Here is a 19,412-nt window from a genome sequence, read left to right on the forward strand (position 1 = left end):
GGGAGGGGGAAACCCCAACATTAGCCCGCACCTCCCTCCCTGGGTTCTCTGCACAGCGTGCGCGCACACACACCTGCCTCTGTTCAACAGCACAAGCATTCCACATTAATGGTTTGCTTTGTGTCCCGAAGCAGATCAGTACAGCTCACAAGGGCTGTCAGAAATGATGCTTTGAAAGGGGAGGGGTGCATGTCTCCAGGGCAGCTAAGTTCAAAACAATGAGCAGAGTGGTCACTTGAGGCATTATGGGACAGCTTCGGAGGTCAATTACCGCGCAGAAAGCAATCTAGTGGCTGCACTGGCAATAGAGCGCTGGAGCCTCTGCGCAAATAGCCTTATGACTCTCGTCGAGGTGGGGTTTTGGTTTTGTGTGTTTTTTGCAGTGCTGCAACTGAGTTTCTGCACTCAGTGGCTTGGCAGTGTATACACATCTGCAGTTTGAGCGCAAAAAACTGCTTTACTGCATAGAAACTTGCCAGTGTAGACACACCCTTACTGTCAACAGTATTAGGAGTGGTGTATGACCAGTTACTTAGACAATCAGGCTAGTTCATGGGATTCATGTTTGGGAAGGGGGCACACAGGAGTGCAATGTTCACAACACGACCTCTCTTCTTCCCTTATTTCAGGGTAAGGCGGTTAGGTGGAGGTGAACTGACTCCAGTGTTTATTTAGCTTAGATGCCGATGACTTGGGGGTTAGACTGGGGTTCAGCCTTTCACCTAATCTAACCGATATCTAGACTAGGTAAAACACTGGAGTTAACTATGCACTAACCTCCACTTTCCCCAGTCTAGATATAGCCAATACTTCACCAGTCATCAGATACGTGTCTATATCTGTGGTCATACAGAAGGGCTGTTGAATTGACATTAGAAATGCTTGCTAAGGTACTCCTTATGAAATTATAACCACTTGTAGAGGATTGTGGGTTTTTTTAATAAAAATTAACTGTTGGGATTTATGAAGAATTTGATCACCCTAATTTTTTTTTCTTTTTTTTTTAGGCCGCAGCAGGTATTCTGTGCTATGTGGGAGCCTATGTCTTCATAACATATGACGACTACGATCACTTCTTTGAAGATGTCTATACGCTTATTCCAGCAGTGGTTATAATAGCTGTGGGGACACTTCTCTTTATTATTGGACTTATTGGGTGCTGTGCCACAATCCGTGAAAGTCGCTGTGGGCTTGCCACTGTAAGTTGCTGTTTCACATGAATTTTTGAAGCTTTATTGTATGTTCTGATGTATATTTGGCCTTAGTGTTCCCTTTGAATGAGTAGAGCGTTACTGATGGTGTTAAAATGGGCACTCAAGTATGTTTGGTTTTTTTAGATATTTACTCAGGTAATCTTGTTTTACAATCTCAGTATCTTTTTCTTTACCTATTTTATCCTAAAATACTTCTCTTAATTTTTTGTGTTGGAACATATTAAAATCAGCCTTTTTTTGTACTAAAACTTTATACAAAATCCTTCCAATGTCCCTCTTCAGAATGATAATGATCTGCTTAAAGTAAAAAGATTAATACTGTGAATGTTTTTGATGGTACATTTGTATTCAATTATTTAAAATTTTTTTCTTGAAAACACATTCGTGCTTAAGAAAGCTGAAACTTAAAACTAAAATTATTGGATGGCACTGGTGATGGAATCTCACTACAAGTATTTTGTAGTGTAATATTAGGAATTGGGGCTGTGTTGTCCAAGCTGTACTTGTGTTTAAATTAGTACTTCAGTTTCTGTTGTCGCTGTATGCCATCTATTCACATATGTATTTGAGTAAAATAATAAAATATATGTATGGTACTAAGGTATTTAAAATTTTGTCACATAATAGATACCTGTCCTGTGGGCTGTAATACTTTGGTCCAGTTTTGGTTGGATTTCATCTGCGGGTGCTGGGTGGTGTTGGTGGCCTGTGATATACAGGAGTTCAGACTAGATCTAGTGGATAGATTATTTAGAATGATCCACTCAGTTGACTATTTCTATAAATTGCTTGTTAAGTTCGTAACTTGCCTGGCAACTTTGATAAACCCGAAAGGCAGAGTTTAGGTTCTCAAAAGGCATGTCAGCAAAGCTATGTATTATATAAATATTTTGGATTGTATTTAACAGTTTGTGATCATCCTCCTCTTGGTTTTCATCACTGAAGTTGTGGTGGTAGTTCTGGGATACATCTACAGAGCAAAGGTAATAAAAACTGTCTTCTAAAGTTCAATAAATGTTGTAGATTGTGACCAACCTGCTGGGGGGGGAGGGGGGAGAACTTCCCATTTTTACTGCAGGTATACTTGCGTTTGGGATTTTCTAAAACTGCTATTGGGTATTGTAAAGATGTTTTGATTCTCTACGTTGTATAAGATCAAAGAAAGGTGCAGGCCTAAATGATAGCAAAGATTGGAAAAAAATTAAACCTATATTGAAACAGATCTCTTCAGAGGTCTGGAAGTAAGTAGCTTAAAAGAATGTTATGGGGTACTCCAAACTTGGATGAAAGATGGCTAATTACTTAATAATAATAAAAAACCTGATAACTCACTTGCTATTTAATTTTATTCTGGCTTTACAACAGGGCTACAATTTTTTTGAAAGAGGTAGTGTAGGAATAATTTATATACAATTCAGCCTGATGTTTAGTAGGATTTTGTCACTGAAGAGTGAGGTGAAAAGCTGATACACAGTAAATAGAGTTATGCCATAATTGGCATGTCTCTGTTTGCCAAGCATTCTATTCTGTTTTTAAAAGCATTTTGAATCGGTGTGCAGCATAGGTTGCACTGCATTTGGATATGTTGTATGTCGATGCTTACCCAACTTAATATCTCGTGTTTTTTTTGTTGCTCTTCAAGGTGTCTTAAAGTAAGCAGCCCAAATGGACTGGGTACTTACTGCAACACCCCACCCCCAAAGCCCCCTTTTGGGTCAGGACCCCCGCAGTCACAACACCATGTAATTTCAGATGTAAACATCTGAAAATGTGAAATTGACTAATTTTCAAATCCTGTGGCTGTAAAATTGACCAGAATGGACTGTGAATTTGGTCGGGCTCTGTAGGTTGAAATTGACACCTTGACTAGCCATTAAAAGTAAAATAGGAAGACACTGCAGTTCCTGAAACTACCTAAACAATGAGCAGCTGTGTTCTACATCAGCAGTAGCTTCAGAGTAGTTTTTAGGGGTAGTTCCAAACAAAGTACAATGCAGTACTCTAGCCTAAAGATCAAAGGTATGGATTACTGTGCTCGGGTCTGGGTTGAGCCTCAGCCAGCTCATTCTCTTCCAAATCCCAGTCTCTAAGAACTGGGAAAACAAAACCCACATCATTCAGATCAGATGAAAATGAGACACAGACCTACCTGTCTGCTGCCTGTTTATGACCCTGGAAGCCAAATATTTCTCACTGTTGTCTCATATGACTTTAGACAGAAAGGGCAACAAAACAGAGCCTAGATATCTGGTAGAAAAGAAGTTGCCCCAAACAACCCTCTACTATTTCTGGTGGAGGGGCAGGTGGGGAGAGGAGGAGTGAAATCATTCTAGACTAGTAATGTTCTGCTAGCCAATAGCTGGAAAACACACTAACAGCCATACAGTCTTGTTATCAAAGGCTGCTGAAGGATCTGAAAGTATCAGCATATACCTGATTATTGTTTGCTGCCAGGAGGAGTTAATCAGCAAAGACCAGAGCTGTGTACATCTTGTATTCAGAACAAGAGAGTGAACAGGCATTGTGGACTTCCAAATGGAGGCATAACTAACCTTTGGTGCATTTGAAACTTTCCTACATCCTTCTGTTAGTGATGATGAGGCCTGGGTCCAAATTGCACACTCCGATTTTACCTAGAGCGATGATGTGTTTATCTTCTCCATGCATTCCTCCATGACAGCAGCCAGCCCATTTCAGGTCTCTTTAGTTTTGTCTACTAAATGAGAAGAAATTTCCTCTTGAAAGATTAATGTCCATATGGAGGTAGCTGGGATTAATCAGTCTGTCAGTCAATTGAACAGTTCCAGACTTGTCTTCTGGACAGAGTAGTGGAGGCTTTCTTCACCTCAGGCACAGGATTTTAAAAACTCGGTGAGTTGGAGTTCAAGTCTTCTGCCATCTGTACTAAACCTCTGCCCTGTGCGGTTCATCTGTATGGGCTGTTTCACACACAAATGTGCACCAAAATAACAAAGGTTGAATTGACACCAATTTAGCTATTTTGGGGGCAAATTTATGCATGGACACTCTCTTATTTCAGAGTAAAATTGACTAAATGAACTCTAAGGTCAGTAACAAATTTAGCATACACCCATTTTAGCCAACTTTATTCCAAAATAGACTGGCACCAAAATAAATTGATTTCAGTGTACATCGGTTTACTTTCCTGATATAAATTATAAGCATCTAGTTGAGAACTATATATGTTTAGTTAGTTCTTGATGTCTTTAGAATAGTAGCAATTACTTTTACATTGTGTGAAGCAAGTTAACAGCTCTATAATTCAGTTAGTATTGATTACCATTCACGTTAAACTTTTTAAGAGTATCCTTGTCACATGTAATTGTTACTTAAAATACAGGTTACTTGATTCTGCACTCTAGGAAGATTCCCCCCCCCTTCAAAAAAAAATGAGAATACCAGCTTTTTCAAAGGGAAACAGGTGTTGGTTGCTCAAGGCACCATTTCAAGTGTCAACAGCATTGTTATTATCTGCAATGGGGCTGGTAGCTATTCCTCACCCAGTAAGTGTTGTGTACGGTGTGCTGCCACCACCTTCTCACATGAAGAGTAGATGGTCAGACAAGGAAAGTGGTGCTGTGTGGCTGACCCTAGTGGGGGGGAAAATTTGATTACTATTATAGTAAATCCCAAAACAGGTTTAATCTTTGAGGATTTCCTCCCAAACATCCGTGCCTACTCTCCAATCAGTGTGACTGCATCAGTGCTGTGCAGGGCAGAAAGCTAGGAAATGGGCAGAGTTAAGAGAGATGCCAGTTGGCTATCCTGAGCCAAATCCTACCCTTAGTTACTCCTTTAACAACAAACGGTTGTAACTGATGCCAGATCTTTGCCCCTCTAAGTTTTACTGTCCTGATTCAGTGGTCTAGGACAGAAGATTTCTGGCGCTGAGCATGATGATTGTCACCACGCTATAACTCTTGGTCCTTTCAAGAACATGCCCAATGATCTATCCTGTGCTCCGTATCCAATTAACTTCAAATTCCTCACATTTGCCTTTGGCCCAAACCTAACTTACAGGTTGGAGGCTATTTCCTCAGTTGTTGGTATTTTTGAAAGAGTGGGGTAGCAAAATTCATGTTTCTAAAGGAAGCTCATTTGCAAACTTAAGTCTGTAGTTGGTGTAGCCTCAACCCCATAATAAATGCAATGAAAGAGGGGAAAGTGATGTCTCAGCACAGAAATATAAACTGTAAATTTCTAAAATACTGTATAGATGTCCTGAAGCAGCTTAAGGCCCCAAATTCTGTGTAAGGTAGTTTATTCATCCTAACTTTCTGTGTAGAGTATTCTTAATTGTAGCTCTTAACTGTTAGGATTAAATTAGTATTTGGTTTGTATTTCGTACAATCAGAATTCCAAAAGAGAAACCATTTCTCCAAAGTACGGTGATCTGTAAAACACAATAATTAAGACTCAACTAATCGGGTGCCTAGGCTTACTCAATTATTTACAGCTGAAAACAGGACTGCGCTGCCCAGAGTTGTACTACTTGTACCAATAGTTTGAAAGTGCACTAATGTTTGCTTTATAGGTGGAGGATGAAGTTGATCACAGCATTCAGAAAGTGTATGATGCATACAGTGGGACAAACCCTGATGCTGCCACTCGCGCTATTGATTATGTACAGAGACAGGTGAGAGCCAACATAATGGAAAGTTTATTGTAATTGTAGATCTCATGAAGTCCATATTCTATTGCTCTGGGGTTTGTTAGATGCTGTCCACAACTTTGATCAAGATTATAAGCAGTAGCTTGGTCACTATATAAACAGAGTTAAACCTACTAGTACCCATGACACTTAACTGTTTAGCTGTTTCAAGAGACCTAGGCTGTCACATAACTATCCTTCTGTAACCACTTCAATGTGCTTTTTGTCTCCCTTCAATATTTCTCTGCAATAGGACATCCCAGAGTACACTGCCCCATCTGCTGCTTGCTCACTATAAAGATGCGGACACAAATGCAGTTGTGGTGGCGTAAAAGCTATTTGATTGACTTGAAGGGCCCTGATTGGCTTTATTTTATCTGTGGCTGGGGATTTTTTGGCAGAAACAATCTCACTAAGTTTAGACAAGATCCAGTGGCTTCTGGCGTTTTTTACCATTATAAATTTTTAAAAACTAGCCTACAGAGTTCTCTACATTAGAACTCCAATCTGTGCATTTGAACAAACGGTATCACTGGTGGGAGGTCTTGGGTTGTTGTTTTTCCCCCTGAAATTCCCTAGTGAAGGGAAAGTTGAGACTTGTAATTCACCACTGATGAAACTCCACTGCTGGAAATCTCACAGGGGCTTTTCCTGTCTACACTGTAGCCTCAAGTCCAATTTTTCTTCAAACTCTTTAAGAAGTTTTGAACAGACTTACAAATTCTTGTCACGTAGATATTGGCGACAAAACAATACTAATTACAACAATCGTTTTTCTATATTTATTTATTTTTTTATTTTAAAGGAGATTTGAGATTACTTTGACAGGGTGTTACCATGTTAGGGCTAGTCGCAGCAGCACTTCTACGTGCCTTGTGTGGTCGCGGCACAGCTCTGGGAGAGAGCTCTCCCTGCGCTCTTAAAAAAAAAAAAAAAAAAAAAAAAAAACCACCTCAACGATGGGCATAGCTCCCAGCACTGGGGCACTGTTTACACTGGCGCTTTACAGCGCTGCAACTTGCTGTGCTCAGGGGGGTGTTTTTCACATCCCCGGGTGCAAAAGTTGCATTGCTGTTAATTGCCAGTGTAGACAAGCCCTTAAAGTTAGCATCTGTACACTACCTCTGACATGCTGTTTCTGGTGGGTTGTGTAGTGTGTGTGTGTGTGTGTGTGTGTTTAGTGAAATCTGACTACACATTTAACAAACCAGGCATGTCTGTCAAACTGTAACTTCCAACTTTTTTGAATAGGTGTGCTTGTTTTTTGCAGGTGGGTTGACTGAGTATTGAATAAATGGTAATTAGATATTTAAGTATCTATTTGCTCTCTATTTTGATGGGTGCACAATTGACACATTAGTTTTTCAATAACTTCTTGTTTGTTTTTTAACCCTTCCCCTTGGACTATCCATACCTTCGCTAACAGATGAGATCAATTCTTCATTTCCTTTTGTGTGATCATTTGTGCTAGGAAGCCCCAGGAAGATCACCAAAGGATCCTTTGGTGATAAATATCCAATATTTATTTGTTATATTGGGTTACAGATTGTATCCCAATACTCTGATGCCTGGACATGTCTACCATATATGCATAAAATCTCCTCTCACCACAATTTCTCCAGTACTTTTTCCCCTTCAATGTATGTACATATTTTAACCTATTGGAAGAGCAATTGTTGAAACAGTATTAAAGACATTTTATTTTCTCATGTTACACCTTGAGGTTACTGGTCCTCCTTTTCCAGATCATATCCCATTCATCTGGGATAATTTGTCCAGATCCTGTTCCCAGGTGTCATATATGGACACTTTTTTTGTTAGGAAAACTATCTGCAAAAATTATTATAAATTAGCTATTTTTTTAACTGATCGGATACCATTGCTTCTATTAAAATTAGCTTTCTGTATACAACTGTCTTAGGAAGTTGAGAAACATAATGCCTAACTTGAAAGTACTGGTACTACGGGAGTTAGTTATTTATGATCTCTAATTTAGAAAAGGTTACTGAATAACGTCAACCCTATGCATTCCATGGTTCTTCCAATTTTTAAAACTCTGTGGTTCACAATTTGGATTAGGATCTGGATTATTTGCAATAAATGTCATTGGCAAGGGGAAAAGTTACCTTATCTCTAGTTCTGTCCCAAACCCATAGCAAAGGATATGCTAGAGGATGTTTGTAAATTTCTGAAGGCTCTGATTTTTTTATTAATCCAGAGTAACTCAACAATATTTACACTGCCACAATTTTCTTGTTCAATAAAGACCCATTGTTTGGATGTGTTTAGAGTGCCCCAATCCACTACTGCTTTGAGCTGGCTGGCTTGCTAGTACCATGTAATATTTGGTATAGCGAGTCTCCATGTTTAATGGGTTTGTACAAATATCTGCACTCACTCTTGGTCTTCTTTTTATTCTGTGTAAATTCTAACAGCATCCTCTGTGTTCCTGCTAGGATTTTATCTGGGATAATTACAGAATAATTGTGAAATAAGGAAGATCTCCTTGGCAAAAGGTTCATTTTTGACTGCAGCTGTTCTTCCTGGCCAAGAAATTTGCATTCTTCCCCCAGCTCTCCAGTGGTTCTCTCCCCCCCCCCCCCCCCCCGCCACTTGCTTAAGTAGTGGTTTGATGCTCTAAATAATAGAGCTCTTCTAGGTTGTTTGAGATGTGAATTCCCATTTATCTTACAACATTTGTTGCCCATTGATACCCAAATGTTTTCTAAAATAATGGCTTCTCTGTGTCTGGCAAACTTAGAGCTAACATTTCGGATTTGGCATAATTTCTCCTGGCCTTAAACTCTGAGATTAACTCCCACATGTCAGCTTCAGTGGGTATTTGATTTTCTTCAGCCTTGACATTTCTACCTGACTTGGCTGTCATGTGTTCACTTGGAATCTGAAAGTCTTCCCTATACTGTGAGTCCAAAACACTCTTCTTCTTAGTGAGGTTTTTTAAATTTTGGATTTTTTTAAGAGAATCCATTCTCTGCAGCCTCGTTCTCCAAAGTGTGCATGGGCGGGGGTGGGGTTGTGGAGTTTAGTAGATTTCTGGGGGCTGAAGGAAGCAAATCATCATCCCCTTAGGGCTCAGGCTTAAGGCTGCTATTTTAGTCCGTCCCAATTTTAATGTAGTACAGTACTGCATTGGTTTAGATTTGGTTCACATTTTGAAGGCTTTCTTCACACCCATGAGGGCTAGAAACATACTTGTTTAAAATGAGAGATTAAACTCTGAAGCACACTTCCATAGCAAGAAGTAGACTATGTAGTCGGTTCTGTAGCCATTTGAGCACAGGAAATGGCTCCAGGCCTCCACTTGTCTGAAGAAAAGCCTAATGGAATAGGGCTTTTCTTAAACTTGTAAGGAGTCCCAGATTTTTATGAGATGGAGAGCATAGAAAACTCAGTGTTAAACATTTAGCATCCAGAGATAGAATTCTAACAGTATTTCATAGCTAGTTTTCAGGATCTGCACCATAAAACTAGTTTGAAGTTGAAAGTAATACTAGTAACATTCAATCTGTAGTTTCAATTTTTGGCAAAACATTTGTCATGCTAAGGGGCAAGTGACAAGACCTACTCTAATGTTCAATATTTAAATAACACAGGCAGCCTCTTCCAATACATCTTTGTGCATGGCATTGTAATTAGTTAATGCATATTCTTAATTATTGTCCCTTTACTAATAAACTTTGATATACATGGTGGCCTTTTCTCTGTTTTTCTGCAGCTGCGCTGTTGTGGGATCCACAACTATTCAGACTGGGAGAACACTAAGTGGTTCAAAGAAACTAAAAATAACAGTGTACCCCTCAGCTGCTGCAAAGCAACCAGCACCAATTGTACTGGCAGTTTGACCCACCCAATGGACCTTTATTCTGAGGTAAGCTAGGCCTGTGAATTCAGTTTTAGTATGTACAAAGCTGACAGTCATTTAAATTTACCTGTTTTGATGGCCAGTGAAGAGGTTTGGGGTATATTTCATATATCAGGGATCTGATCTGGAGTCTGATAAATAACTTATTTTGCTCTTCTCAGTCTCAGTTGGCTTGCCCATCCTAAAAGCCAGCCTTCAAATTCCTTGTTTTTTCTTGAGTTTAAAGCCGTTAGCACTATACTTTAATTTTCTGTCCATTCTGCTTGCTGCCTTTGACATTTATTTCAGTTTATTAGTGGATATATAAGCAAAGCTTCTATGCAAATTTATGACCAGGCTGAATACTTCCTAAATGCTACTGCTTGCTTGTTTCAGGGGTGTGAGGCCCTAGTTGTAAAGAAGCTACAAGAAATCATGATGTATGTTATCTGGGCAGCTCTGGCATTTGCTGCCATTCAGGTGAGATTTCAAAACATTTACTCTTTTTAGCTGATAATCTTTCATATAAAAATGAAACTCTGGACTGTAATCCCAGGTTACCATGCAAATGCACCAGTCTTCAACAATTTTAGTTTTTTTTTATTTTGACTTTGAGTTCCATTGACCCAAGTGTCAAATAACCAAATATTTTAAATTGATGACTTGTGGTTATTTCTAAATTGTTCAGCGCTTTCATTTTTGCTGGAATGTGTCTCGCCTCCATTTTATACAAGATCTCCAATATAAATGACCAATGTATCTGAACATATCTGACATTCATGCTTAGCAAATACTTTCATGGATACACTTAATGGTGGTTAACATTTAAATAGTTACAAATTCTTCAATTTACAACTCCCTTCAAACAAATAGGGGCAGTTCATTCTAATGCTGCTATCAGGAAATAAATCAACTAAATCATAGTATCTTAGAGCAACCTAAAAATATAGCCAGATTTTTTTGATCGCTAACTATTACCATGACCCTTTGGAAAGGGGCATTGCACTGTGCTCTGAAGGTCTGATTCAACTACTGGGCCATCAGGGGAAGTGAAGTCCTGAGTTGAGGACCCTCCAATAAGAATTCTCTGTACACAAATCTAAGGCATTAGCTCAAGCATCACAGCTGATAATTAACTGAAGTTCAGTTAGTGCCTTGATTGTCATAATGAACATCTTTGTAACACTGCACTTATGTAGTGTATTCTGTTCTTCGTGATAAGTTAAATTCCTTAATGAGCAGGTGCAATGTGGCCAACTTACAGATGCTGTGAATACCTTAACTTTGAATCTTGTAAAATTAAAACATGTTAACTAGGTTCCCTAGATAGATATTAAGATGAATATTAAAATATTTAATTCTCTAAGTAAATGGACTTTGAAAAAGTGTTCTGACACTTACTCTTAAATGTGCCTGTATGTCCAGAATTCTGCTGCTTTGTTCATTAGTTTAGGCAATTAATACATCTAAAAAATCAAAGCATTCATCAGGTGTTTTCTGATGTAGCAGTGGCATTACAGTCCCCAGTGAAAACTATACTGTGCATGCTGAGTGCTAAGTGTTCTTTTTAAAAGCTAACTAAATAATCCCCAGCCTTTTGCAGCAGAAAACTTTAACTGGTATAACACTTTCTGCCTTCAGAAAAGTCAAAACAGCTGAATAAAGTTATTAAACTTTCATAACTTAGCGTTTGGACTGAAATTTGTCTAAAGGTGACTTTTTGCCAGTGTTCAGCACCTGAAAATGCATCCAGTAATAGAACTCCATCTAAGTGCTAAGATAAACTTATAAAACAGATAAATCTGCATATAGCTGCTGTGCATTCAATGGGGTTTCATTGTCTTGAGCGGACTTATTTCAGATTTATGAAATGCTAATTTTTTTGCTTTTGGATAATCTGGTTATTCCAATCCTTTGGAGGAAGGTTTGGATCTTTTGTTAAAGTAATGCATTTTGCCTTGGTGTTTGAAAAAAGTGCTCTGTCTTGTACCCATCTTGCCCTATGCAGTATTATGACATTCCTACGGGGAGAGGTTTTTTCCTTGTGTAAACTTAATGTATTTGAAGTCATATTCTTAAATTAAAAGTGCTTCTGAGTTGCTTGCTAGAATTAACTATCTTGCTCGAGAGATACTTTTGCAGTATGGGAACCTAATGCTGGTTGAAAACTTCCATCCTTCTGGCATCAGAATTATTTAACTGTAAATATTAAAACCTACTTTAACTAAATCAGTGTTAGAGCAGAAGCAGTTATAATAGGGGTGAGCAGTTGGTGCTTAGAGATAATTCAATATTTAGGAATAGTTCTGATTACTCTGGAAAAGTGCTCTTGAATATTCAGCTGTTGAGATGGAAATTGTAACAAGCTGTACTGCTTTTCTATAAAGCAAGGTAGCTGCCTCTAATAGGATCAGAAATGGAAGTTTTAGTTGAGAGCTTTCAGCATCTTAACTGTCACTTCTATGCTTTATCAAAATCTTCAGTATACCCTATTTACTCAAATATGTCACACCACTTGTTCTTTGCAGCCTTTTGTGCAGTGTCTTGATATCCTAGTTTCAGTTGTTAATTTATTGATGTTTCTTAGTATTCCATTTTTGTTGTTGCCAGGTACGGAGTTCAATGTTTAGCAACCATAGTTGACTTTTCTTGTCTGAGCTTAAGGTAGAATTCCCTCCCGCTCCCCCCTTAAGAAACATGTAGGGGAAAAGTTTATGAAGCGGTGTCCTAATTTCCAAAATGAGCTATATTTCTTATTTTGGAGTCTGAGGTGTGAAGAGATGCCCACCCTTCCCCTCCCCCCCCCGCCCCCCCCCCCCCCCATGCACTTATTGAAGTGGTTATTAAAGCACTGTTAAAAATCCTAGCTCCTCAGCATGGGGCTATAAACCCATGCCACTCTTTCAGTCATGGATGTGTGTGCCTGTCAGTGTCCCACTGGCTTGTCAGTTGTAAGTAACCATGCTCATTGTGTAGTCTCTGCATTTTGGGTGGCACTTGCTTTGTGGTGCCACATGGCAGTACTCTAGCTATCGGCAGGGAGAGTCCAAATTATGTCTGCAGCAAAGGCTATGTAAACACTTTGCAAAAAAAAAAAAAAAAAAGGAAACATCAAAGGAGGTTTTCTGCCCTTGCCAAGATATTGACGTAAGTTGTTTGAAATGTTTTCATATAGAACTGAAACAAACCATACAACACCCATTAAGAAAATAGATTATAAGATCTTAAACACATAGCTCTGGTGTTCGGTAAACAGTTTCTGTTATTAGACACCTCTGACATTTCTGTTTAGCCCTGACTGCAATAGGAACTATTGACCTTATTAAATGTTACATCATCTAATTGGTTTTGTTGTTAAGGTTTCAGTATTAAACAAGACATTGAGTTTAATCTAATTTTTGATATAGTCAAACTCTACTTTACTTTCCTTTAAGCCTAGTCCTAACTGGCTTTACTTTATTAAGTAAACCTCCAGTAGACCATTGTAAAGCTGTAGCATGTAGTGTGGCCATGATTCTGTGTAATGCATATAAATGTAATTTCAGTACATACTTGTGCATATGGCACAGCAAGACTGTATAAAAATTAATTGAAACATGGACAAGAATGTAACCTTGAACAAATGGGCTTTGACCTACTAAATGTGAATTAGAGCAGCAGTGATCTTCTCCATTCATTAAAATTTCTGATCAAGGCTTTAAGAATGCACACAGACCCCATTATGACCTCATTCTGTTGTGTTTGTAATAGACAGTAAGAATAATGCTTCTGGCAGCTCTGCTTACAGCAACTCTGTATTGTCACTGTAACCGAAAAGTTTTTAACTTGTTTCCCCAGCTTAGCAAACTCAGTTTTGATTTGTTTTAAAACGAAAAGACTGAGGCAATGAAAGGTTACTTACATTTTTTGTTAAAAATAGCCCTTCTTCCTGGGAGCTGGTATTTCCTGATATTGAGCTAATACAGAACATTTTAATAACAGAAACTGTAGACCCACCAGAGTTTAAAGAGAAGTTGATGTGTGACAGCTCCACTAAAGTGGTAAGAGAAGGATAAAGAAAAGTGGTAGCACAAGTTTTCTTTGATATCCTTTACAAATTCTGCACAAGAAGTCATTCTGCATCACCAATGGGTATAATCTCGTCATTTTATAATTTTTATCTCTAAAGAAAGTGTCTAGCTCTAGAGACTTTTTTTTTTCTTTAACAAGACACTTAGCTTAGAGGTCATAAGGAACTGGGAATGAAGGGGCAAGAAAACAGTGTGCTTGTGCTGCCAGAACCTATACTGTCTGATTAACTTGTGTTAAACTTCAATTGAAGGAATGCCATCAAGTTTTCATGTAACTTTTAAGATGGATCAAATTTGGGGGCTAATTTTGTGGAAGTTCTCAAAGTTCTAAATGTATTTAAAAAAATCATTAGAAAATGTTATCATTGACTGTTCTCCTCACAACATGCATTAATCGGTGTTTGTTCTGCAAAGAAAGAAAATGAAATTAATTTAGTACTTGAACTAAAGATTGAGACTTTGGTAAAGTCTTTTTCGTACTAAGTTATGACTCTTTAGAGTCATTGCTGAGTGACAGAGTAATATAAAAAGGACAATCTTAGGCTAAAAATGTGTATTTTAAAAAATCAGTAAGACTCTTCCATTGATTTCAAGATTTTAGAACCTTTCTCTGTTAAACTTAGCACCGTTTCAGTCTTCAGTAAAATGAGTTTGTGCTGTTGCACAGTTACTATTTCTGAGAGGTTGGAGCAAAAACTGTTGTTGGTTCTACAACAAACATAAAAGCTGCTTTTTCTTTAAAATCTTTATCAGTTGCTTGGATTCTCTCCTATCTGAGGGGTTCCAGTAAAGCCACCACTTTGTTAATCCGTTAGGGTGGTGGTATAAGCTTCTGAGAGGCAGTGTGTAGGATCAGAGTTAATAGATTTAGGGTCACTTTTCTTTTAAAAAGTCCATTTGAAGTAGTGTTCAGACTTCCAGTCACTGGCTGGATCCTTTTGTCTGTGAGCATTCAAAGGTCTCAGCCATGTTGAAAGTGTGGGCTGGTCTCCTGTAAACGGCAAGCAAGCTGAAAAGGGCAAATTCATCTAAATTCATGGGTTTTGTACATATATTCCTGATTAGCTGGGAGGCAATTTTTCTTAATAGCTTATTTTATATGGTTTGTTCAGTGGACCAGTGGTGTCATCAAAGGTGGGAGCTTTCTCTTAAAGTATTCCTGAGCAAGTTCTACTTCCTAAGACTTGCTTGACATATTAAGAAATAAACCCAGGTTTTTAATAAACTGCAGAGTGACCAAACGGAGCTAGTGTATGGTCAGCTAACATTGTGCATGTAAATTACAAAATGGCTGACATTAGGAAGTAGATACTGTGTAGTTCAAATTACAATGGGCAAGCTAAGAAAACACACTTATCCTCCATGATCAGATCTAAGTGCTTTGATGGAGGGAGGTGTGAAGATACAGCTTTCAAAAAAACAGATATTAACTTGTGTTGAAGATAAGATTTATTGGTCCAAGATGTAAGTACTAACTACAGTGAAGGTAGAGATCAATATTTTGGTGAACGTTAAGATTTTTAACACTAACCAAGGTTCTCTTGATGAATAGGTAGTATCAATACTTTCAAGGTCTTTATTTTAAACAAAACACCAAACATGGAAATCTTTTCTTCTGCCAAAAATTTCAACAGCGTGTTTTCCTTTGGAGACTGATGTTCTAACAGCTGATGCACTTGGAAGTCCCTCAAACTGTTCTATGAAATAATTGGCTGCATCCCATTGAATGCATGTAGAATCTGTCACATTGTTCTAGACCTGACTTGACCCAACAATAGATAATTTGACTACCTTCACCCAGTCATAAGCTACGATTAGTTTTATATGTAATGGTTATAAACGTTATGGAATTCCTTGCACTACACTATTGTTTGAAATATGGTTAGTGAAATGGGTTGGCTTTTAATGACCTGTCAGTCAGGAATATTTATGGCAATGTTGGTATTGCCAGTGATTGAAGACTAATTCACACCTACATTTTATTAATTTTGAATTGAACCGTGATAACTTAACTAAATTTAATACGTAACACAAACTTTCGCATTGATTTGTGCTAACATCACTTAATGTTACTGAGTTTCAATGTGCAAGTGTACATTCCTGGACACACACACATTTAGTACATGACTTTAATCGTTTCAAATAACTGTCAAACTATTACCCAACAGTGTGTTTCCTTGGTCAGTAAATAATGCAAATCTTAGAGGTGTGAATTTCCCTATTCAATGAAACCCAGTGGCAACATACATTCAGAATCTTCTTGATTTGTGCTGATGTATTGGTCTGCCTGCAGGCCTATTTTCCATTAAACTTGAAGAAGCAAGGCCAGATTTCAGCATGACTTGACTGAGTTGCAATGTTCCATTCACTTTCAGTCCAAGATTTATGAAGGAACCTACTGAATTTCTATAAATGTCACTCTGTAGGTAGATATCAAGTTATGTAAGAGAGCTGCTGTCTGTGTGTGTGGCCTCTTTGGGAAGTACATATCTGTTCAGACTTCTTCCTTTATTCAGCCTTATGAATGAATCTAAACAATAACTTAACTGGCAACCTTTTCATAAGGCATCATAAAAGGGTAAAGTCTGACACTCGACTTGATTGCAAAGCAGTTCAGCCTTCTCATTGATGTCTTCCTCAAGCATTTAACTTTTTTGTAAAGTACTTTGTTACTTACAGCCATGAATACATTAATCTCAGATTAACATCCTATGTACATTTATATGCTAATTAGCTGAACCCCCAGGTTTCTGGCAAGCTGCCAGAGTGGCCCTTAGAGCAGCTGTGCACTAACCTTTGCAGCGCTAACTGGATTTTAAAAGGTGAAGACTGCAACCATGCACACACTCTGCCCAAATTGGGCACATGAGCAAAGAAGATTCCAGCTATACCATGTCCTTTTTTTTTTTTTTAAACAGACAAGTCAAATTCTGTTAACTTAAAGTACAGCCTGATTTTGTACATTCTGGATTACAGTAATTTACACATCAGTCATCAGATAGTATGGTTCTAATTTCCCCTTTGAAATGTTAAACTTCTGGCACTTGAATATTTCTTCTGTGGCAATTGAATATTAAACCACTTCACCTTGATTTCAGTCTTTCTTATCCACTAATAAAGTTTCCACCCTTTTTAAATTAGTCTTGATTTACATCTGTTTGCATAATAGAGGCAGAATACAACAAATGATTTGACCAAGGAATAGCCTAATGAAAGATACTCTTATAAAGTGATTTTTTGGTAAGGATTAGTTTGGAGCTTAATTTTATATAGTAGCTGGTAAAGCTTTTCAAAAGTAATCTTATTTTGCCTTTCAAATTACTGTACATCAAGCCTGAAGTGTGATTGAAATATACTGGCAACTAGCCAGTGATTGGTTTCTGGACATTAATCTCTTACAAGTATCTCCTGTGTACTCAGTTTTGTTTTTCTTTTTTCCATAGCTGCTGGGCATGCTGTGTGCCTGTATAGTGTTGTGTAGGAGGAGCCGGGATCCTGCTTATGAGCTTCTTATCACTGGAGGAACCTACGCATAGAAGTTAATGCAAACCTAAGCTTGAATCTCTTATTTACTTGGAAGGTGAATGGGCCTGGTCTACTGCAGTAGTTTTCCTGCCTATGTAGACTTAGCTAAAACACACCCTGCACAGATGAGGACAGCTGTAATGTACACTGGTGATGAGCAAAGCAACTTGGCTTTCCACATACCCATATACTTACCTGTGACTCACTATTTTAGCCAGCTATTCATGTATCTAAATATGTTTTAGTATACTAGCAAACTTTCTAATTTCAGAACCATTTGCAGATCAAGATTAATTTGGTTGACATGAAAGTTAAAGGAAGTGTGCCTAATTTGGTAGATTACCTCTAAGCATTAATTCACTGATTCTTACATATATATGGAATCCTTTAAATCTTCACTATGTGGAACTTTTTTTGGCCAAAGTTGTACAAAGGAAGTCTGCTGTATTTAATTTGTGATGGTAAATATATTAATTCTTACCTCTCACCAGTGTCGGTTTTTTTAAAAACATAGGTGAAGTCCAGTAAACTTTAAAGATAAATTGTAGAAAATGACTACTAACCAAAATAATTTTAGAATCACAAGCGTGCATCTTTGATCTTCTCAAATTCAGAGATTCAATCTTTCAAACTTTAGTGTTTTAAAATAAAGCTGGCTTTTCAGGAGCAAAATGTATGCACTACTGTTCTATAATGAATTTTCATTTTTTCTATGAAGAGCTGTTTTATGTGTTGAGTGAACTGTTCTATTGTAGATCTTAAGTTGGTTTGGAAATACTGTAGCCATGTAGGGTAGCAAAATAGTATGTGAAAGTGATCTCAACTGTAAATAATAAACCTGATTAAATAAAATCTCTGTATATCCTCCCTCAAAACGTACCTGCTTGTATTGCATTTTTTTAAAGATTTCAGCACATCCAGCCTCTTTTGCTACAGCTCTCTAATGTGAAAGCATCTGTTTTATCGACAGATCTGTATTTTCTGATGTCTGATGCACCATTCTCTGGATAAATGGTAGGCCACTTACGGGTTGTGAATGCTTGAACATGATTCACCAAAGATCTAGTACTTCAAAGAGGGTGGTAACAGTTATCGCTCCCTTTGGAGAGAAGCTTTACAAGCACCCCTCAATGGGAAATTACAATCCGCTATGGGTAATGCACGAAAGTTGCATTTTCAAAACTGATTTAGTCACTTGAGAGCCTAGTTCCAAAGTCAGTTTTGAAAATGCAACTTAAGCATTTTTGAACATTTTACCCGTTCTATTCGGAGCACTTACTTCCCCCATTCACCTTACTGCTCTCACAATCTTGCTTCCCCATCCCCCACTAGGTGGTGCTGCAGAGGCTCTGTAATAATTCTGTAACAGGCAGTGCTCTAGAGCAGGGGTGGACAAACTTTTTGGCCCGAGGGCCACATCTGGGTTGGGAAATTGCATGCAGGGCCATGAATGTAGGGCTGGGGCAGGGAGTTGGGATGTGGGAGGGGGTGCAGGAAGGGGCTCAGGGCAAGGGGATAGGGTGGAGATGGGGCTCAGGGGAGGGGGTGCAGGGAAGGGTGCAGAGTGCAGGGGGGGGCTCAGCAGGGGGTTGGGGTGCAGGATGGGTGTGGGCTGCAGCAGAGGGTTGGGGTGCAGGCTCCAGCCTGGCACCGCTTACCTGGAGCAGCTCCGGGGTGGCAGCAGGGCTAAGACAGGCTCCCTGCCCTGGCCCTGCGCCACTCCCAGAAGTGGCCAGCACCATGGCCTTGCGGCCCCTGGGTGGGGGAGGGGCAAAGGGCTCAGTGTGCTGCCCCTGCCTGCAGGCACAGCTCCCCGCAGCTCCCATTGGCCGTGGTTCCCCCTTCCCGGCCAATGGGAGCTGCGGAAAGTGGCGCACAAGGATGTGGTGCTGGCCGCTTCTGGGAACAGCGTGGGGCCCGCGACACCACGGGGGAAGCAATCCCACGGGCCAGATCCAAAGCCCTGATGGGCCGTAGTTTGCCCACCCGTGCTCTAGAGAAATCTGTAGTATCAATCATTGGAGGAAGGTGGAACAGACTAAATAGCATAAGGGAGCAGACCTAGCAAG

The 19,412-nt window shown here is 38.9% G+C and overlaps 1 protein-coding gene across 1 annotated transcript in view; it reads left to right on the forward strand.

Annotated features, from left to right (window-relative positions):
• Positions 1-18,222, forward strand: part of TSPAN3 (tetraspanin 3) — a 34,494-nt gene extending 16,272 nt beyond the window's left edge. The window contains exons 2-7 of the mRNA XM_034783481.1: positions 1,008-1,199; positions 2,123-2,197; positions 5,770-5,871; positions 9,623-9,775; positions 10,145-10,228; positions 17,262-18,222. Coding sequence (XP_034639372.1) covers positions 1,008-1,199; positions 2,123-2,197; positions 5,770-5,871; positions 9,623-9,775; positions 10,145-10,228; positions 17,262-17,354 — 699 coding nt within the window. The 3' untranslated portion in view covers positions 17,355-18,222. The remainder of the gene's footprint in view (positions 1-1,007; positions 1,200-2,122; positions 2,198-5,769; positions 5,872-9,622; positions 9,776-10,144; positions 10,229-17,261) is intronic.
• The last annotated feature ends 1,190 nt before the right edge of the window (positions 18,223-19,412 follow it).

The sequence above is a fragment of the Trachemys scripta genome, chromosome 10, assembly GCF_013100865.1.
Source record: "Trachemys scripta elegans isolate TJP31775 chromosome 10, CAS_Tse_1.0, whole genome shotgun sequence".
Taxonomy (NCBI): domain Eukaryota; kingdom Metazoa; phylum Chordata; order Testudines; family Emydidae; genus Trachemys; species Trachemys scripta.